Source organism: Strix aluco, chromosome 14, assembly GCF_031877795.1.
Source record: "Strix aluco isolate bStrAlu1 chromosome 14, bStrAlu1.hap1, whole genome shotgun sequence".
NCBI classification, from domain to species: domain Eukaryota; kingdom Metazoa; phylum Chordata; class Aves; order Strigiformes; family Strigidae; genus Strix; species Strix aluco.
The window spans coordinates 4,144,692-4,163,319 of record NC_133944.1 but is presented as its reverse complement, the minus strand read 5'-3'; the positions used below and the strand labels follow the sequence as shown (position 1 = coordinate 4,163,319).

Sequence of the window (18,628 nt, the reverse complement as noted above, 5' to 3'; positions counted from 1 at the left end):
GGTTGTCATGCACGTAATGAGAACCCGCTGTCCAGAGAGCTGGCACCATGCATGGGTGCAGCTATAAGGCATGATGAAAGGGGATGAAATAACTCTGAATTTTAAAGTAGGCACCCAGAGGAATTGAATAAATGCTGAGAGACAGAAGGGTCACAGAAATGTCCTGCTCTGCACCCTGCAGAAGGGTCCCTGCAGCCTCTTTTATGTTGCTGACTCCCTGTGCAGGGAAAACCTCACTTGCGTATTTTTTTGGCTTTAGGGTAGTTTTGTCCCCGGGAAATTGGCACAAAATGGCTTATGAGTGGAGGTGCATGTGGGCTAGGTTTCCTCACCCACGCCTGCCCGTGGCTGTCCGTACGTGTCGGGCACGGACACACCAGGCATTTTGGCGCAGATTGGCCACATACGAGTGCAGTCACAGCATCGCCTGTGGAGCAGCTGTAGGGTGTATCAGATCCCGCTTCCCTGACTGCTTTGATGTTTAGTACCAGTGCTTTAGATTACAGGAAACACTTTTCCTATTTATGTCTTTGCAAATCAGCTTTGTCACGGCCAACATAAATAAGCTGTGAGGCTCAGAGAAACCTTGCACTGCAAAAGAAGTGTGGGGTGTTCTTCTGGTCCAAAGTTCACCCAGGTTTGGATCTTACAAATGCGACTGTTCGTTCTTTATTTGTTTATGATATGACACCATAAGCATCTAACCACTTGAAAGGATGTACTTTTAATGCAATAGTGAAATGCCAGTGGTAATTCTAGCTTTAAAAAGCTTCTTTTTAGGTTAAAGAATCTGGATTTCATTATTTAAAGAGTGAGTCATGGGGAAGCACACCTTGTCACTCCTATCTACTGTATAAGTACTGTTTAAGTCACTTATTGATGAAATGTAAGTCTTCCATAGCCTGCCCATCTGTTTATGAATTAAAACTGAGCCCAAGGTGAACATAATCATTTCTCCTCATTGTTATGAAGATTTTATGTTCTTATTCACATTGGAAGCTCTTTTGGTCAGGACTCTTGCTTTCTTGCCAGTCACATTCCCAGGCCTGCAGGAGGAATAAAAACCTCACAGCCTGCTTTCCTTTCTTCTTTTTCCATTTGTCTCGTGTAGCCTAAGGGAAGGAAAACTGCAGCATCTTCTAGCGCGAGAGCTTGTGCCTGGAGATATCATATATCTGTCTGTTGGTGACAGGGTTCCTGCAGACCTCAGGCTGATAGAGGTAAATACAGCTATAAATATGAGAGCCTGTTTGGAAATTTCTTGTCTTAACAGTGCCAGAAATATATCTTTTTAATTAGGTTACCGATCTGCTGGTGGACGAATCCAGTTTTACTGGAGAAGCTGAACCTTGCAACAAGACTGACAGTGTATTACTGGAAGCCGGGGACATAACCACGCTGAGCAATGTTGTTTTCATGGGGACCCTGGTGCGGTATGGGAAGGGAAAAGTGAGTCCTCTCATCTTTGGTCTTTTCCTTGACATTGGTTACAGAATCTCTAGACTTTTTAATCTCTGTCTCTCTTTTTTCTTTTTCTTTCAGGGTGTAGTTATTGGGACAGGTGAAAATTCACAGTTTGGAGAGGTGTTCAAAATGATGCAAGCTGAAGAGGTAAAGCAGTCTATGTCTGTGGAAATGGTGGATGTCCTGGGTGAAAGTTTGTGAGCAGGAGTGGTCCCAAGAGCTAATGCACTGGGTTCATTTCTGTTTCTGCTACAACATATTTGTGTGACTGAGGGATGCCAAAGTGTTATATCCAAAAAAGAAGGCTATAAACAGGATTTAGGCTTCTAAATCCAGACTTGTGATATTTAGCTTATATCTAACCTTGTAGTCACCTAAACCTCATGGTTTCTTCTTTTTTTATTTCACACACACACCTTCGACTAGGTCTATAAATTTTTTGCTTCTACACATGCAAAAATTTCATGGGCCAGATCTCTGAACTAACACAGATGAGGCTCTGTAAACCAGTTAACTCTTGATCCATTAATGCAAGAGATCACAGGAGAGCAGAAGCAGCCACTATGTGAGATGTTGTGATGCATCTGCAGTGCTAATGCAGGTCTGTGATGCTCTGCAGTGCTTAAAAGTGCTGCTGCAGAATAGGAGCTCAAGTCTGGTACCTTCCTTGGCCTGAAACTCAGACTTCCCAAACCCTACCACCTCCCAGGGTCCATCCTATGTGTCAGCTCGGGGTTGCTCTGAGCTGGTTCAGAAGGGTCTGCTCAGGTCTGCCAGGTCACAGACAATGACCCTGGTCTGGATTAGAGAGCAGAGACCATGAAGGATAGAGGTTCAGGCTTTTTATCCCTGTCCCAGAGGCTCTGCATACACATTATCCAGTCCTGGAGTCAATCACTAAGGTTCTTTCCAGATTTAGCCCTTGGTCTGTCCCTACCTTGGCTCCCCAGCTGTAAGCAAATGTAATTCATCTCTTCCCCCACTATTTTGCCTGTCTTGAGTGCATTGAGGCAGAGACTCTCTCCCTGCAGGACAGTCTGTGCCCAGCAGACCCCACTGAGGGTTTGGGGTGGGTAAGCACTAGGGTAGAGCAGGCAGCTGTAGGGACCACTGCAGGCTGTGTGAGTCAGTCATTCTGGGCTGACCATCATCTCATCTCATACAACAAGCAAAGAAAACCAGCTATTCTCTAATGTTTCCAGACTCCCAAAACACCTCTCCAGAAAAGCATGGACAGACTGGGGAAGCAACTCACTCTTTTCTCCTTTGGCATAATTGGTGAGTTGGACGCAATGCCTATACTTGCATGGTCAGCTGCGAAAGCCCTCTGTGCTCCAGGGCCACTTTTTCCAAAAGTACTTGTTGATGTGGCTTACCTGGACTTTGGGGATTCAAGCAGAGACATCTCTGAATGAGAGACCTGGGGGCCTCATTGCATACTCAGTTCTCCAGCAACAGCTAAAGCAGGTTAGAGGTTTATTAATTTCTTGAAGTTTTTTAATCAGATGGTTTTCTCCCACCAGGTTTAATAATGCTCATTGGCTGGTTACAAGGGAAGCATCTCCTCAGCATGTTCACAATTGGAGTTAGGTGAGGACTGGAGAGCACCTTTCTCTTTGATTTCTAATGAAACCTGTCACAGGGAATTCCCTGTTCAAAACAACGGACATTTCACAAAAGAGAACTTAAGTAAGACCCTTCATAAATATCTACTGATCTTGTACTGGTGAAATTAATGTGAGCTTTACAACAGAGTTTAGGTAAAAAAAAAAAAAAAGTTTGAGGGTTTATTTAATTTTGCAAATTGGTATTTTGAAAGTCTTCCCTGGCATTTCTACCTCATCCTGCTGTGAATGTCCTTTCCTATCTGTACTATGAATTTAGTGGGAGTGTAGCAACAGCAAATATTAATCTTTGTTGTTCTAACTGGATTTACGTCTAAAGATAGGAATGCACAGTTTATGTGACATAAAAAGTATGCACAGCCTCTTAATCAAACACCATAAAGCATGTATTTTCAGTAGTACCCATAAAGTCTGTTGTTTGGTGTTGTCATGGCTCTAAAATCAATCCTTTAAAAAAAGAAAAAAGTTTTCTATGGACCTAAGAATAAAACCACAGTTGAGGAGATAAAAGAGAAGCCAAGGTGGCTCAGTGCCCACCTTCCTGTCTCCTGGGGGGATGTGGTGGCAAAGAAAAGTGGTTAAGCCTGAGTTTTGGAGAGCAGCCCATGGTTTCAATAGTCCTCCTTGATTACTTTTTGTACATACCTAGAAGTGTTCAGAGTTACCCAAGGAATAACTAAGGGACAGATACAGACTGTGTCTGGATTTTTCTAGCACATCAAGTGTTTCAGATTTTGCTGTTGCTTCACGTATGCAGCATGGGGACATCTGGGGAGCTGATTCTGTCCCACCATAGTTTGTACCCACATGTAAGAGAGGAGATGAGGGGCTGCGTGTGGCCAGGAGCCAGTAGCTAACATGTGAGTTGTGATGCCAAGGAATATTCAACTTCCATCCTCAGAAAGTTAAATATATGAAATTAAATCTAACCCCTAAATCCCTGCTTAGCCAGAAATTAATGCTCTTTGGCAATGTAAAGAAGAAAAGTAATAGTTCTGTCTAAATCATCCAGAGAAAGGTTGAAGGGTTGGATAAATATCCTGCTTTTGTATTTACAGTGTACGAGGAGTCCCAGTGTTTAACACTAAACTCTCTAATTCAGATACGCACATATAAGCAGGAAAACTCACCCCATGGAAACGTCCCTTTGACACGTTTTGGTCAGTACCTGTAGTTTGGCCCCTGTGTTGAAGCTGTTCTGTCTCTGCTGTCCCCAGCCTGGCGGTGGCTGCCATCCCAGAGGGCCTTCCCATCGTGGTCACCGTCACGCTGGTGCTGGGCGTTCTCCGGATGGCCAAGAAAAGGGTGATTGTGAAGAAGCTGCCCATAGTAGAAACCTTAGGTAAGGCCGAAAAGGGGTCACACAGCTTGGTCATCAGCCAGGCTTCAAAATCTGAACCGAATAGCAATGGGCTGGCCAAGTAAGCCTTGGTCTGATTAGAGAAAAAAAGTAAAAATGGAATTTGCTTACTGCACTAGAGCAACCCACTCAGACTTCAATACTTTTTCTACCCTGTGTTTCTCACCCTTTTCCCTTATTTTAGTGATAATAACACAGACAGGTGCTAGGAATGGTGCAACCCAAGCCATGGCATTGACCCATGGGGAGCAGAGCCCCTCTGCAGGCATGCATGTCCTGCTGGGGTTGAAAGACTTCATTTCCAATTCCTCCCCACTCTGTGGAATCATCCTGCAGGTCCATCCTGTCCACTTCTTCAGTGGCTGGCTAAAAAAACTTTGCAGCCCCTTAAGCAGAGCCTGGTGGCATAAATAAAACCACTTATCCTTCTGCAGCCTGTGTGGCCATCTGCCTGATATCCAAAGAGTCATGGAAAACAGGGACAGAGCGGACCCTGAGAAGGCTTCCAGCCCATCCTCACAACTGCAGGGTGGAATGATCTGTAATGAAATTATTCTTCCACCTCCCCTTACCTTCAAATTGGCCCTTATTCCCAGGTCACTGTATTTCAGGTTTTTCTACTCTGACCTTGGTCAGTGTGGCAGTTATAAGAAGGAGAAGATATGTTGTATATTTAGTACCACTCATTAAAAAGTACACTAAATGCCAAGCCTGGCCCATGCAGTCACAAATATCTACTCCACAACCGGATCCTTCAGCTAAAATCTGTCTTCCCTGGAAATGGTGCTATTGTTCGAATTGCCCTTGTTTGTTCTGCAGTTAAGGAATCTTATCACCCTTCTTTTATTGTATCTACCCTGACCCAGGACATCTGAAACAGCCTTATCTCATGAAGAATGTCATTCTGGTAGGGCTGCACCCAAATAGGTGTAACTGCCAGATGCCCGGGTACACTGCAAGATAGTCGAAGCACAGCGAAAACTGTACTCTCCCACACATTAATTGTGCCGTGTCTGTTAACTTCTGAAAAAATAATCCTTCTTCTTTATCTGATTCTTTAATAGTAACTAAAAATGAAATGTTGGAGGTGATAGCTTTGGTCTGTGCTAATCCTTCAAAACTGCAGTTACTTTAATTGCAGCCCAATCTGCTTTATTCTCTCCAGGCATTTACCTGACGGTCATCGTGCTCCTGGGGTCTGTGCCTAAGCAGTGTGATCATCTCCAGAGCCAGGGAAGATAGTCAGACTTAGAAGGGAGCTGGAGTCTGATTCTTTTTTTGCATTGAAGTCATTTTTCCCCTTCTTGGGAGTGGAAACTAGCCTGAATGTGGTGACTCTGCTAATTCACTCCTTTGCTGTATTGTGGTGTAAATGGGCCCTGGAAGAAATGTGCTTTACTGAAGCAGGATTGTCACAAAGCAGAGCACGAGTGGGGCAGCTTCTGCTCCTACCTGTAGATTTTCAAGTATTTTTTGGTAACAGTCTTTAACACATCTACCCTCACAGTCCCTTGGTGAGGCAGGGAAGGGCTGTTATTCCTGATTTAGATAAGCAAGGGTTAAATGGCCCATCTGAGGAAGCATGTGGCAGAGTGGGAATTTGATATGTCTTTTCAGAATAGAACAGCTGTTTTGCTGTGTGATATTGCCGCTCGGCAGCATTGATCGACTCCCTGGAGATCAGTGCCTTCTCTGCCCACCATATGATGCTCAAGACAACATGGCCCTCTTCAGATGTCTCCTACCACATCTCATATCCAAATTACGTGCACCATACCCTGATGTGTGCTCAGATCCTTTCAACACCCTATTAGGAAACTCATCCATTTCTTGGTATTTTCTCCCTTTTCTCACTGGTGCAGTTTGAGTAACATTGGGAAAACATGTTCTCCCTCTTCTGGAGCCCTGAATCTTGCTGTTCAGTTGCATTATTTATTAGTTCTGATTAAAAACTTTCCTGCATCAGGTTGCTGCAATGTCATCTGCTCAGATAAGACAGGCACTCTGACAGCCAACGAGATGACAGTGACTCGGCTTGTGACCTCGGATGGGTTCCAGGCAGAGGTATGGCTGAGGTGTAATACGGACTTTCCTGTTCAAGTTCAGTGGGGCTGATTTGCTTTTAGTTCAATTAGGCCCAAATGAGGGATGTTGAATCGGTCCCAGAACAAGCAGTTTCTTGCACATTACCAATTCCATTAAAGAGAAGGGACTTTTGCAATGCTGGAGACAGTCAGAGGTGGGGCTGAGTGTACAAAAGCTGCTCAGATACAATAAACAAAGATGTTCATTGACATAATCTGCAGTTCTCTGCAATTGTAAATATTGAAACCTGCCACTGGCCCTTGTGGGTCCATCTTCTGTAGAAATATTTATTATATGAGTGACTTGATCCTTCTGCTTTGTTCATTTACCTGTGTGCAAAGTGGGTGAAAAATGTAGGCATGCAAAATGTAAGGCAGTGGAGAGATAGGCCAGTCATCAGTAGGGCAGGGCTTGAACAAAACCAGTGAACCCACTGCTACCAAAGGGCTGCAAGAGACTTCTGAAATCATGGCAAACAGGTTCTGTGTAAGACAAGCTGATTCTTTTTGTTTCTATACGAGCTATTGTAATATTATATGTTCACTACCTGCAGCCTTTCCTATAAGCATTGCTTTGAGCTGGAGAGAAGAATCCCAGCATGCCTTCAAAATCAAAAATTTGCTCATCTGGACCCCAACATACACAGATGTAGTATAGTCCTGCCTGCCACTGGGAAATTTGCTCTTTCTGTCTCCCCCTTCCTCAGGTCAGCGGGGTGGGCTACAATGGAGAAGGAAACGTTTATCTTCTGCCATCAAAGGAGATTCTTAAAGAATTTTCCAACGTCTCAGCTGGGAAACTAGTGGAGGTAAGTCTAAACTATGAGCCAGCTTGTCCTATTTACATTCAGTTTTCATTTGCACAGATCACTTTGTGTAATAAGTGTGAAAAAAAGCCACTTTTGTAACTATTTTGAACTGTCTTGCTAGAGCATTCTCATGGAAAGACTCTGAGTAATTGTGATATAATACCTGAAGCTGATGGCTGAAAGGTAGTAATCATGAGACTTGTAAGGAGAGACCAGAGTCATCAGCTTAAAGTGTCAATGACATTTTGGATAAAAATACAGTTCTGGCAGAGGAGAAACCGATTAATTTTACCACGTTCAGGTTTTTAATGGGAACAGATTTTTAGACTTTATCTACACAGTCAATTTATAATGTACTGTGATGGTCTCTGGGTTTTGTGTTAGCATTAAATAAAATCTTGCACATTCAACTGTAGGCTAAAGCAGATTGTTTGGGTAGTGAAATGATCTGAGCTGGAATCTCAAATGGAGATTAGGTCTTATTTTATCTATACTGCACATTAGAAACAATAGTAGGAGGGACTAAGATTTCATTTTTGTGATTTATCAAGCTTGTTAGACATATATTATGCTTTGCTTGATGTTAATTTACCCAAAACATATTTTACCAAAATACTGGTGTATCCTATGGATTAAGTGGGTTTAGAAAGCACAAGAACTGATCTCAAGAGATGCTGCTATGGGGAATAGAACATCTTTTGGGATGTGGCTGTTTTCATTCTCCAATCTTTCATTATTTCATTTAAAGAGATGAAAAAACTATTAATTATTTATGAAAAAAACCCCCCATGTAAATATGTCTCTTTCTCTAGGCTGGCTGTGTAGTCAATAATGCCATTATCAGAAAAAATAGTGTAATGGGACAGCCCACAGAAGGAGCTCTCATTGCCCTTGCAATGAAGGTAAGATTGTTAAGATTTAAAATTTTCCAGAAATTAAAAAAAAAAAAAAAAAAAGAGCTGGAATTGTTAGTTCTTACAGCAGTGATCAGGCTTCTTTAAAGTCCCCAGACTGGTTTTAGTCTTTCCTTGTCTTTTCTCCCCAAGGTCACAGATGTACACCTCTCCCATATAAACCTCTTTGTCACAGACAAACACCTTCCCTGAGCTTCTGTGCTAACAGTAATAATTGTTTTGCTTGGTTAATCTCTGCAATTATGCTGCATAATGGATTTCTTTCAGGCTCAGACTGGACCACCTTTTTTCTATTTTCTGCACATGTCAATTAAGGGTTCAGGAGTAAGACAGGAGAGTGAAAAATGATCAAGAACAAACCATACTAGGAAGCATGGCAGAGGGTCATCCTCAATTTGGGTCATCTGCTAGCTTTTACTTTTTTCTAGCCTTGATTATGTAAAACAATATTTTTTCATGAATATTGCATTCATGAAAAAATATGCAGAGGGCTGTACAACACCTCAAGGTATCATCTAATCAGCATTACACAGCCTGTGGTCCACAGACCTCGGGTGGACTGGAAAGCACAGAAGATGCCTGAGGAAATGATGCACCTGCAAACATCTGTTCTTACCTCTTATTTTTAAAGCTTGTAACTCTAACAGTGAAACCATGATTATTTTTTTTTTAAGCTATGACATTTTATTTCCCTAAATGCTAAATTAAAATCTTCCTTCTGCTCTGCCATTCAGTAGCCAAGCAATAGCAGAATACAAGGGAGGTTGTCTCTTCTATTTTTTTTTTTTTTAATTATTTTTTAGTTTGGTGGGAGCTGGGGGAGAGAGAGACTGGAAGCTATTTCTGATCACTACCACTTCACCTAGAGCACCCACACATGCTGCTAAAGGAGGCGTGCATTGATGTGGACTGTTGTACTTCATAGCTGAATGGTCATCTTGTGGTGAATTGTTTTTTGAGTTTAATTCATCAGGAAATAATTTGAAACCACATCCATGATTGACCATTCAGTTATTTGAAATTTTCCTTTTTCTTCCAAGGAGGGTGGATGGGAAATAACCAAAGTGGAGGAGCCTGAGCTTGGGCTGAAAGAAATCTGCTCTGCCCATTACTTTGCCGTAGGTTTAGGGAAAGGACTTGATCTTCCTTCGACCCAAAGCCCAACCAAGACAGCAGTGCAGCTCCCCAGCTCTTGCAAAAGTCAAGCTTCAAACTCTAGTGTAATTTATACCATATCAGGCAACAAAAGAAGAAGATAGGTTTGAAATATGACTTTACTCTCCCCATGCTTTCTCTTGAGCTCTATGGTATATGACTGCCTGGAAGTACGTGATCAACAGTCAGCGCTTGTAATATAGAAAATATATACAAGCTTTGGTATTATTCAGCATTACAGTGTTCTTTTTGTCTTACCTTACTTTAGATGCAACTAGCTGACATAAAAGATATTTATGTAAGAAAGAAGGAAATTCCATTTAGCTCTGAGCAGAAGTGGATGGCTGTGAAATGCACGCTGAAAACTCAGGTAAAGCAAACAGTGGTGTTGGCCGGTGTCGTGTTTCTAATTGTGCACCTCAACAATGGGCATGAAATGGTATCTCTTTAGCAAATAATGTTTTCAGAAGTTAACTATATCAGGAGAAAACTGCAAACCTCAAAATTCCCAACTTGGGTGTAATTTTAGCTTGTAAAGCTGTGTTTGAATGGCAGAAGATAATACTTTTTACATAGTGGTTTAAGCAGGAAAACAAAAGCTTTTCAGAGATAACTGACAGGGGAAGAAAGATACGATGTTTGGAGGAAAATGTTGGCCATTTTTCCCTTATCGGGTTAAGGAGCTGATTTTGGCTGACATTGTACTCCGATTTAAAAACTCACCAACCTTTTCATTACCATTCTGTCGGTGGTGGCTGAACATGAAAATGGCTAGAGCAAAAATATCACATCCTATAAATAATACATGCACCAGCACATTTTACAAAATAGGTAAAAGAGCAAACAAAAGCTCTTTATTACCTAGGGTGTAAAGCCTTATGTGTTATCAGTATTTTCAAAATGTGCTCTTCTTTTTGATAAAGCATATTATCTCCTTACTTTAAAGGACCAGGAAGATATTTACTTCATGAAAGGAGCATTTGAAGAAGTTATTCAATATTGCACTCTTTATAACAGTGGTGGCATCTCATTATCACTTACACCCCAGCAGAGAGCCTTCTACCAGCAGGAAGAAAAACGAATGGGCTCCTCAGGTCTACGAGGTCAGTCATTACTGTCTGTGTCCCTTAAGCTTACAGGTTATCGTGCCCTAATACCTTCCTGCTCTGTTTTGGTTAGGATGGACAGAAGCTCAGTCCCTAGCATCACTTGCATGACCTCTTCATAATGCCAGAGTTTGCCAAGGCCATGTCTTAGGTCTGCTGGCTGCTTGCTTTTCACTGATCTTTTTTCTGTTGTGTTTAAATTAATGAGATTGGAAGGAGCTGAAAATAAGCACTGGAAATGGTGAATGTTTTTCTTCCATGGAGCGTTGTGATTGCCTGGGATACGGTCTGAATGTTGCACTGGAAGGCTTTGTGCTGAACCCAATCTAAGCACTGCTCTGCCAAGTTTTGCTTTTGGAGAAGCTGTTTCAAGAGCAACAAAAAGCAACTTTGAAAGGGGTCCAAAACACGGATTTGGGAACCAAGATTTTTATTTGAAGTTTGGTTCAATTCTTTATTAGGACCAAATCTAATGATCTCCTTTTGATCCTGACTGCATGTCAGTGCACAGCCCACAGAAGTTTTTATACACGTGTCATTTCCTTCATCACTAGAAACATCCTTTCAGAAATGTCTTAGACTTTCACACAATAACAAAGACACCATCTCCTGTGCATGTTCCCAGGTTGTAAGTAGATGAACAAGTCTTGGCAGCCGGGTCTGGAAGATGGTGTAGTTAACGTACATATTCTCCAGCCCTGTGTCTTGCGGTTAGTAACTCATGTACGGAGCTTGCTTTACAGTATCTGAATCATCTGCCGTTGTGAATGGCAAATTACCACTCTGAAGAAGAGCGATTAGCTCAGGCAGCTGCTGCAAGTTTGTGATTCAATCATCAAAGCAACACTGACATGAACCCCTGGCAAAATATCCTTGAGTGATTTAAGAACGATTGAATGATATGGTTAGGCACCAAGAACAGAAACAAAATGTTCAGAGCCTTGGTGTTTATAAGATGGAAGTTTCACTGGTTTAACTGAATTTACATTTCACATTTTTAGATTAAAAGAAAAATGTTTATGTTTTTACAGGAGTGCTATTGCTTAACATAGTAGTTTAATAGTGTCTGGTCTAAAACTGCACTGTCCCAATTTAATCCATCTGCATTTAGGGGAGACTTGGTAGACAGCTTTAAATTAAAGAGAAATAAATCCCAAGAGAAACATGTGAAACAGAAATGCTCTGATTCAGATAAACTGGTGTTATTTGAGTGGACCAAATTTTTGTATTTATATAAGATGTGAATATAATGACTAAAAATCTGGTTTTAATTACTTTTTCTGTGGGAAAACTGGAAATTTAATATCTCATCTAAATGTTCATTTTAATGTATGGAAACACATTATTATTAATTTTGTCTTGTCTTCTTTTTCCCCTGCCTTTGTTTCTAGTTCTTGCTTTGGCTTCAGGTCCAGAACTTGGCAAACTCACATTTTTAGGTCTGGTTGGAATAATTGATCCCCCGAGGGCTGGAGTGAGAGAAGCTGTTCAAGTCCTTTTTGAGTCTGGTGTATCAGTAAAGATGATAACTGGAGATGCCCTGGAAACTGCTGTGGCTATAGGTAGCAAACTTAACTTCTTTTCTGTGGGTCTATATTATGTCTGTCAGATCAGTCAAATGTTACAATCACTTAGTAATCAACTTTGTGCATGCAATAGAGGTTTTAAATGCCACTGAGTTCTTGCTTTTCCATTTAAACAAATCATATTAAGTGCAGTAATAGGGTAGCTGTGAACTATGGGCCAAATTCCAGTAAATTAATTCCACTCTTTTAACACCAGAAATGGCAAAATCTCAGCGTAAGACCCTTAAATGAGACAGATGGCATTGCTGGGATTATAGAATCCACTCATGTTTGGAGTGTGAGTGTCTCTGCGTTTCCCATTTTTGCAGTTTGCTATTAGAATTACACAGAGCAAGCAGGAGAGAAGAGAGCGACAGATTCAGTATCAGCTCCAGTTCTGGGTATTGTATTGCTTCTGTAACTCCAGTTGAGTAGGGACAGGGTGAGCAGCCCAGCTCAGAGCCAGGGAGCTGTGTGCCCTGTCAGATGCCCTAGGTTCAGATATATTTCCCAGGAAATTCTTTAATGGCTGCCCCTATTCTGTCAGTCAGGAAATAGTTGGCTTTTTCCAGAGCTGATGAGCAGATCTCATTTTGGACTTTTCTTTGCAGGACAGAATATTGGTCTCTGCAATGGGAAGCTGAAAGCCATGTCTGGGGAAGAGCTGGACCAATTGGCAGAGGCAGAGCTATCATCCACTGTCAAAAATGTAATGGTTTTGATTACAAAAACAAGGCCTATTTCCAGTAACATCCATCTAATTACAACATTCTATTCTTTGTTTTTCAGGTTTCCATTTTCTTCAGAACAAGTCCAAAGCACAAACTAAAAATCATAAAGGTACTAAGAGCCTCTCAAATCCATTGTATGCCTCACAAAAACAACATATAAGGGTGGGGCTCAGTTCTCTAGACCATCTGGTCTTCCAAGGCAGGATTAGCTCAAACTAAAGGACCATAAAACCCCAGCTAGAGCACTGACACTATTTACATTGAAGGTATTAGCATTTCTCTTACAGATCTGGCCCGGGCCATTTGAAAGACACTAGTGAGATATTAGCAAGTGTAATATCAGAAGAATAATTTCTGAGGACTTTACTCCCCTCTTCTAACTCCTGCTGGCGTTGTGAGATTCTCCATACTCCTGAAAATCCAGTCTCTTAATTCTTGGTCTGAGTTTTGTCTTCAATGGGCTGCTGAGTCTGCTTTACCCTCAAAGACACATAGCACTTCTGCTCTTTCAATGTTACGTGCAAATCCTGTGATTGCCAACAGGATTTACTTATCTTCTCCTGACTTCAGAGCCTCTCATCTCTCCACTCTCACAGGCTTTGCAGAGGGCTGGCGCCATTGTGTCAATGACAGGAGATGGTGTTAACGATGCTGTGGCCCTTAAATCTGCCGATATCGGGATTGCAATGGGACGAGCTGGTACAGACGTCAGCAAAGAGGCTGCCAACATGATTCTCGTGGACGATGACTTCTCAACAGTAATGTAGGTTTAGTGACTTTCTTACTATCAGACACTTTCTTACTTCAGACACTTTCTGGCTATCCGTTGCAACAAGCCTGTTGTGTGCCTAGCCCTGGAAATGACGCAAGACGCAGGACACGTAAGTCAACAGGCAGTAAGTGGAGATACCTAGTGTGGGTCTGGCTCATTTTCAGTTGCATACATGGCAATGACTTTTTTGTTTCAACTGGTGGTGACAAAGCTACCTTTCATCCGAAAGCCCTGGTTTCTCATTGCTGTAGCTTACAAGGGATTTGAAAGCGTCTAGAAGTCTGGGCTAGATCATAACTTGTGCTCTCTGCCTCACTCAGGAAGCTCAGAGGAAAGACATCATTTGCAATGCTCTGTTGGTTCATAACAACGGACAGAGCAGGCAGAGTAGAGTGAGGATATAAATAGGTCACACACCTGCTTTATGAACCAAGACCTGGCCATTTGAACCAGGTCTTCAGATCTACTAGTTCTGATAAAGTAATTTTAACTGAGAAGCTGCATTGATGTCCTCCTCCTAAGCTGGGATCTGAATTTCAACTGAAATAAGTGCTAGAGAAGACAACTTGTGTTTTGAGTGTCACAGAGAGCGAGCTCAATGTAAAATAGTGTGGGTACTAGTTATTTAATAAACTTTCCTCTCCTTCCAGGAATGCAATAGAAGAGGGAAAGGGAATATTTTACAACATAAAAAATTTTGTCCGGTTCCAGTTGAGCACGTAAGTTTCTGTTTTCTTTGATTGCAGTGAAAGCACCTTTTGGGTGAGGCCATGCAGAGTAATGTTCTTCTGTGCTTTGCAGGAGCATTTCAGCTTTGAGCCTAATTACTCTGTCAACAGTGCTCAACCTACCAAATCCACTCAATGCTATGCAGATCTTATGGATCAACATCATCATGGATGGGCCACCAGCCCAGAGGTATGGAAGGGTCAAATGAGCAAAATAGTCTTGGTTTTAATGTCTGAATTTGGCTTAGAAACACAAGCTGTTATGATTTCTTATCAATGAGCCAATCATCTGGTGGTTAGATAAGACAAGTTGTACTTTTGTTCCCTCCTGGTCCCTCCAAAAGCATTTACTTCAGGTTGACTTGAGGTTTTACGTTTCTGTTCTGTGGTAGAATCACTTAACAGCTATTCCACTTTTTGACTAGGAATGGTCTGTTATCCTGAGTGCATCACCTAATAGTAGCCCTGCAGGTCTGCCTGGCAAGGGAATATTGGGTATGTATGAGGGTATATGCCCCAGAATCACATGACTTGGGAATCTCATCCAACTGCTAATTACAACTGCTGCTGATTAGAATTACTACTTTCACAATGTGGAAGAGGCGTTGGCCACAATCTCACAGCTAGCTCTCCCTCTGGGATGGGATACCGGTATGATGCACCATGGTAGTCTAATAGATCATTTTCACAGCTCGTTATACAAAAAAGGCCTTTGTCATAGGTGTCACAGACAAATGTGGGGCCTTATGTAACCCTGCCAGAATACTGATATCTCTCATGCCGTACTTCAAAGCATTTCATCCTCCAGATCCATCCTGTTTTATCAACACTGTTTTGGGACTATCTGCATTAGCTAAACATGTCCCTCTGCTTCTCTTTGAGGCAGCTTGGGAGTTGAACCTGTTGACAAGGATACTATCAAACAGCCACCCCGATGTATCACGGATACTATACTCAGCAAATCTTTGATCCTGAAAATCTTCATGTCAGCTATAATTATCATCAGTGGAACCCTCTTTGTCTTCTGGAAGGAGGTAAGGCAAATCCGCAATCATATCTTGTTTTCATCAGGGTGGAGAACAAAGTGAAGGGCAATTTCTGAAGTACATATAAAGGACTTTCTGAAATACGTCCAGTGGGGAAGGATCAGTATGGGCAGAGGATTATGAAACCAGGGTCAGCTCCTAGCTCTGCTTCTGCCTTCCTGTGTTGCCTCAAATTTGGAGCTTCCTCTCTAGAATGGGAAAACTATTACTTATTATGATATCAATGCTTTAAGGTACTTTTCACCTCTAGACATCCATGTAAGTAGAAAATACCAAGTACATTAGTACTATGGATTGCTGTTAGTAAATAGTGACTGTTACTATAACAGTTTAAGTAACTTAATTTAGAATATTCTTCAAATTCTACATCAGTTTAAGAATTTAAAACACGGTTGATAAGATCATAAACTCAACAATTAGCAGAGAGAAATTAATGCTATCTATAATGGCTAGAACTAGTTTTATTCCTTTGTTTACTATCCTTCAAACTGACTGGGGTCATTAAAGGAAATATTTAATTCATCTGTTGAATTGACATATTTTTGTAAGGCTTAACTAACCCCTGAATTTTTACTTGTGCTTTCAGAATCCAAAAAGTGGCATAACTCCTCGAACCACAACAATGACATTTACCTGTTTTGTGTTTTTTGACCTCTTCAATGCCCTGACATGCCGCTCTCAGGTGAGATCGCTCTGTCAGCAAAACACTAACATAAACATTCAAATACTAGTATTCTGCATAGGAAGGGTTTTCTAATGTAATTTAAAGCAGAATTATTTTTATCATCGTTATAAATAAAGTTATCCATCACAGTTCAACTGCAACTATGCTTTCACAACTACATAGCTCTGCCTAAGTTAGCATTCATGTAACTTCAAAAAGTAATGGAATTTACATGCAAAGAAACGGTGTGACATTCAAGTACAAACAGGAGATTGGGAAGTGTCACATTTCTCTTGTGGTTTTTTTTTTTCCTTCTCTAGACAAAGCTGATATTTGAAATCGGCTTTTTTCGAAACCGCATGTTCCTGTATTCTGTGCTTGGGTCATTTTTGGGACAGCTGGCTGTTATATACGTCCCTCCATTACAAAAGATTTTCCAGACAGAGAATTTAGGAGTGCTAGGTAAGTTGCAACATAAATAATGTTGTTTTTTCATTAAAGCTACTTTAAAAAGCCAGGTAAGATGATTGCCAAATTGTTACATGATAGCTCCCAACAGATTGCTGGTAGATGAGATCAATCAACAGCTCCTATACCTATACATACACATAGCTATACACAAATAGTAGTAGCATTTAGTGATATTATCCCAGCCTAGGTTTTGAATTTTGATTTACTGCACATAAATGCATGTAGATGGAGACATGCCAAAATTTTTCACGAGCTCTTTATGATACTTCTCTACATAAATCTATCTAGGATCATTATGCAGTCACTCCATTTTGAACAAGCGGGGTGAACGTGTTCTAGCTGAAAGGCAATGCATATTTTACCATCTGAATCAGTCTAAACGCACGCTGCCACATGACATGGTATTGCTGCTGCGTTAGGTATGTTTTTAGAAGCAGGGTTCAGTGATCCCAAATGATTAATGGAGAGATTTCCACCCATCAAGTGGACTACACCAACTATGGGTGTTCCTTGCCTACCGCAGTCATTTCTCTAATTGTACAGCTAGCAAAAGCATAGCTGGGCCAGACGGCTACGGAGCTACACCCGCACAAATATCTCCTGCAGGAAGGCCCGTAACTGGGGGTTCCTGCCCAGCCCGCAGCCCAGCTGGTCACTGTGTTCATCTCCACTCTGTTTCCTTTTGGCAGACCTGCTGTTTCTCACTGGACTGGCTTCCTCAGTTTTCATTGTGTCTGAGTTCGTCAAACTCTGTGAAAAACGCTGCTGCCGACCGAAGCACACAAAGGCGTGTCCTAACTGATGCAAACTTCCTCTAAAGATATACTTGGAACGGAGCTGTGATGCTGGATAATTCAAATGCACCGTTCTCCGACACCACACATCCCTTCTGAAGACACTCGAGTGAATCTGTACCGACAGTCCTTCTCACACCAGTCTGTTCCCTCCACATGCTCTACCCAAGCTGTCTGAGCTGTCTACAGAAACCTCCGGAGCGGCTCCTGTTTTAAACCAAGATCAGGTATATTTTTATAACATTGATCCATATGTCAAGAATGCTGTGATAGTCCCAGAAAAAGTAACAGAGTTTCACACCTGTACAGAAAAATCTATTGTGCATAAACTGCAATTTTATTTATTTAAATCAAAATGATTTTTATTAATAAAATCCACATTTTAAAATGTTACTGACAAGTATCTGAATGAGACTCTTGATTTGGCCCATCCCTTTCTATTAAATTAGAAGAACTGGAAAAGACCTGCCTTCACTAGCACTTCTTTTCCTATAGCCAATCTGTGTTTCTAGATTCCCAGATATCGAGCCATGAGTCAGCAAGACTCAAGGAAACTGGGAGGAGATGTCAAACAAAGAGTAGAGAGCTAAAGTGCCAACCCTTGGCTGTCAGCTTTTGCTGGACACTGCACTGGTATTTTTGTACCTGTGTGACTAACAGGAGCAAAGCAGAAGGGATTCTATCTGGTGCACAGGAGTGGATGGATTTAATGGGGAAGGGAATCACTTTCACAGGCACATGAGAACACAGATGACTCACATACATAGCAGGGATGTTCAGCTTTGCAGTTGGGATCAACAGCTGCATGAAAGTGATTGAGAGCTGGTTAGATCATAGCTAAGCCCACTGCTGACAAACACTTTCTGGACATTTTTAGATGCATGAACACGAAGCACAGATTGCTTAATCATTAGGTTCAGGAAAAAAAATAAATGTTGAGTCTCCTCCAGGGCAATCTTTTACATTTAAAGAACAATTCTGAATAACCCCATCTGCTGGTTGGATCAGTAATGTCCTAGTAAATAATGCTTCACTGATACATTTGCTGTAAGTGCCATAGTGTCAGTTTTCTTCTTGCCCCAGCTTAACACCTTCACTTCAAAGTGAAGACGAAGACTCTCAGATACAGACTTGAAAAAACCCACAATTTCAGAGGTCAAAATGCTATGCTGATCCTCACAAGATGATGTTTAAACAGGATTACATTTTGGATTCACAGCCTAAAAAGAACCAGCTATACTGATACTTATTTTAAATCAAAGAAAACCTGGCTACTGAAATATTTTTAGTGAAGAGTAGCTTTGTGTAATTCACCCTCCCCAGATATAGTCTGCAAAGGT

The 18,628-nt window shown here is 41.5% G+C and overlaps 1 protein-coding gene across 3 annotated transcripts in view; it reads left to right on the top strand.

Annotated features, from left to right (window-relative positions):
• Positions 1-17,681, top strand: part of ATP2C2 (ATPase secretory pathway Ca2+ transporting 2) — a 28,974-nt gene extending 11,293 nt beyond the window's left edge. For 2 of the 3 annotated variants that reach the window (XM_074839320.1, XM_074839321.1), the window contains exons 7-27: positions 1,112-1,220; positions 1,300-1,449; positions 1,543-1,611; positions 2,667-2,742; positions 2,988-3,054; positions 4,307-4,431; positions 6,416-6,513; positions 7,241-7,342; positions 8,155-8,244; positions 9,680-9,781; positions 10,358-10,514; positions 11,909-12,079; positions 12,694-12,791; positions 12,872-12,922; positions 13,410-13,576; positions 14,236-14,304; positions 14,387-14,503; positions 15,200-15,347; positions 15,946-16,041; positions 16,344-16,485; positions 17,184-17,681. In XM_074839320.1, coding sequence (XP_074695421.1) covers positions 1,112-1,220; positions 1,300-1,449; positions 1,543-1,611; positions 2,667-2,742; positions 2,988-3,054; positions 4,307-4,431; positions 6,416-6,513; positions 7,241-7,342; positions 8,155-8,244; positions 9,680-9,781; positions 10,358-10,514; positions 11,909-12,079; positions 12,694-12,791; positions 12,872-12,922; positions 13,410-13,576; positions 14,236-14,304; positions 14,387-14,503; positions 15,200-15,347; positions 15,946-16,041; positions 16,344-16,485; positions 17,184-17,296 — 2,317 coding nt within the window. In that variant the 3' untranslated portion in view covers positions 17,297-17,681. Of the gene's footprint in view, positions 1-1,111; positions 1,221-1,299; positions 1,450-1,542; positions 1,612-2,666; positions 2,743-2,987; positions 3,055-4,306; positions 4,432-6,415; positions 6,514-7,240; positions 7,343-8,154; positions 8,245-9,679; positions 9,782-10,357; positions 10,515-11,908; positions 12,080-12,693; positions 12,792-12,871; positions 12,923-13,409; positions 13,577-14,235; positions 14,305-14,386; positions 14,504-15,195; positions 15,348-15,945; positions 16,042-16,343; positions 16,486-17,183 lie in introns of those variants that run through there. The other variant, XM_074839322.1, reaches the window with a different exon arrangement.
• The last annotated feature ends 947 nt before the right edge of the window (positions 17,682-18,628 follow it).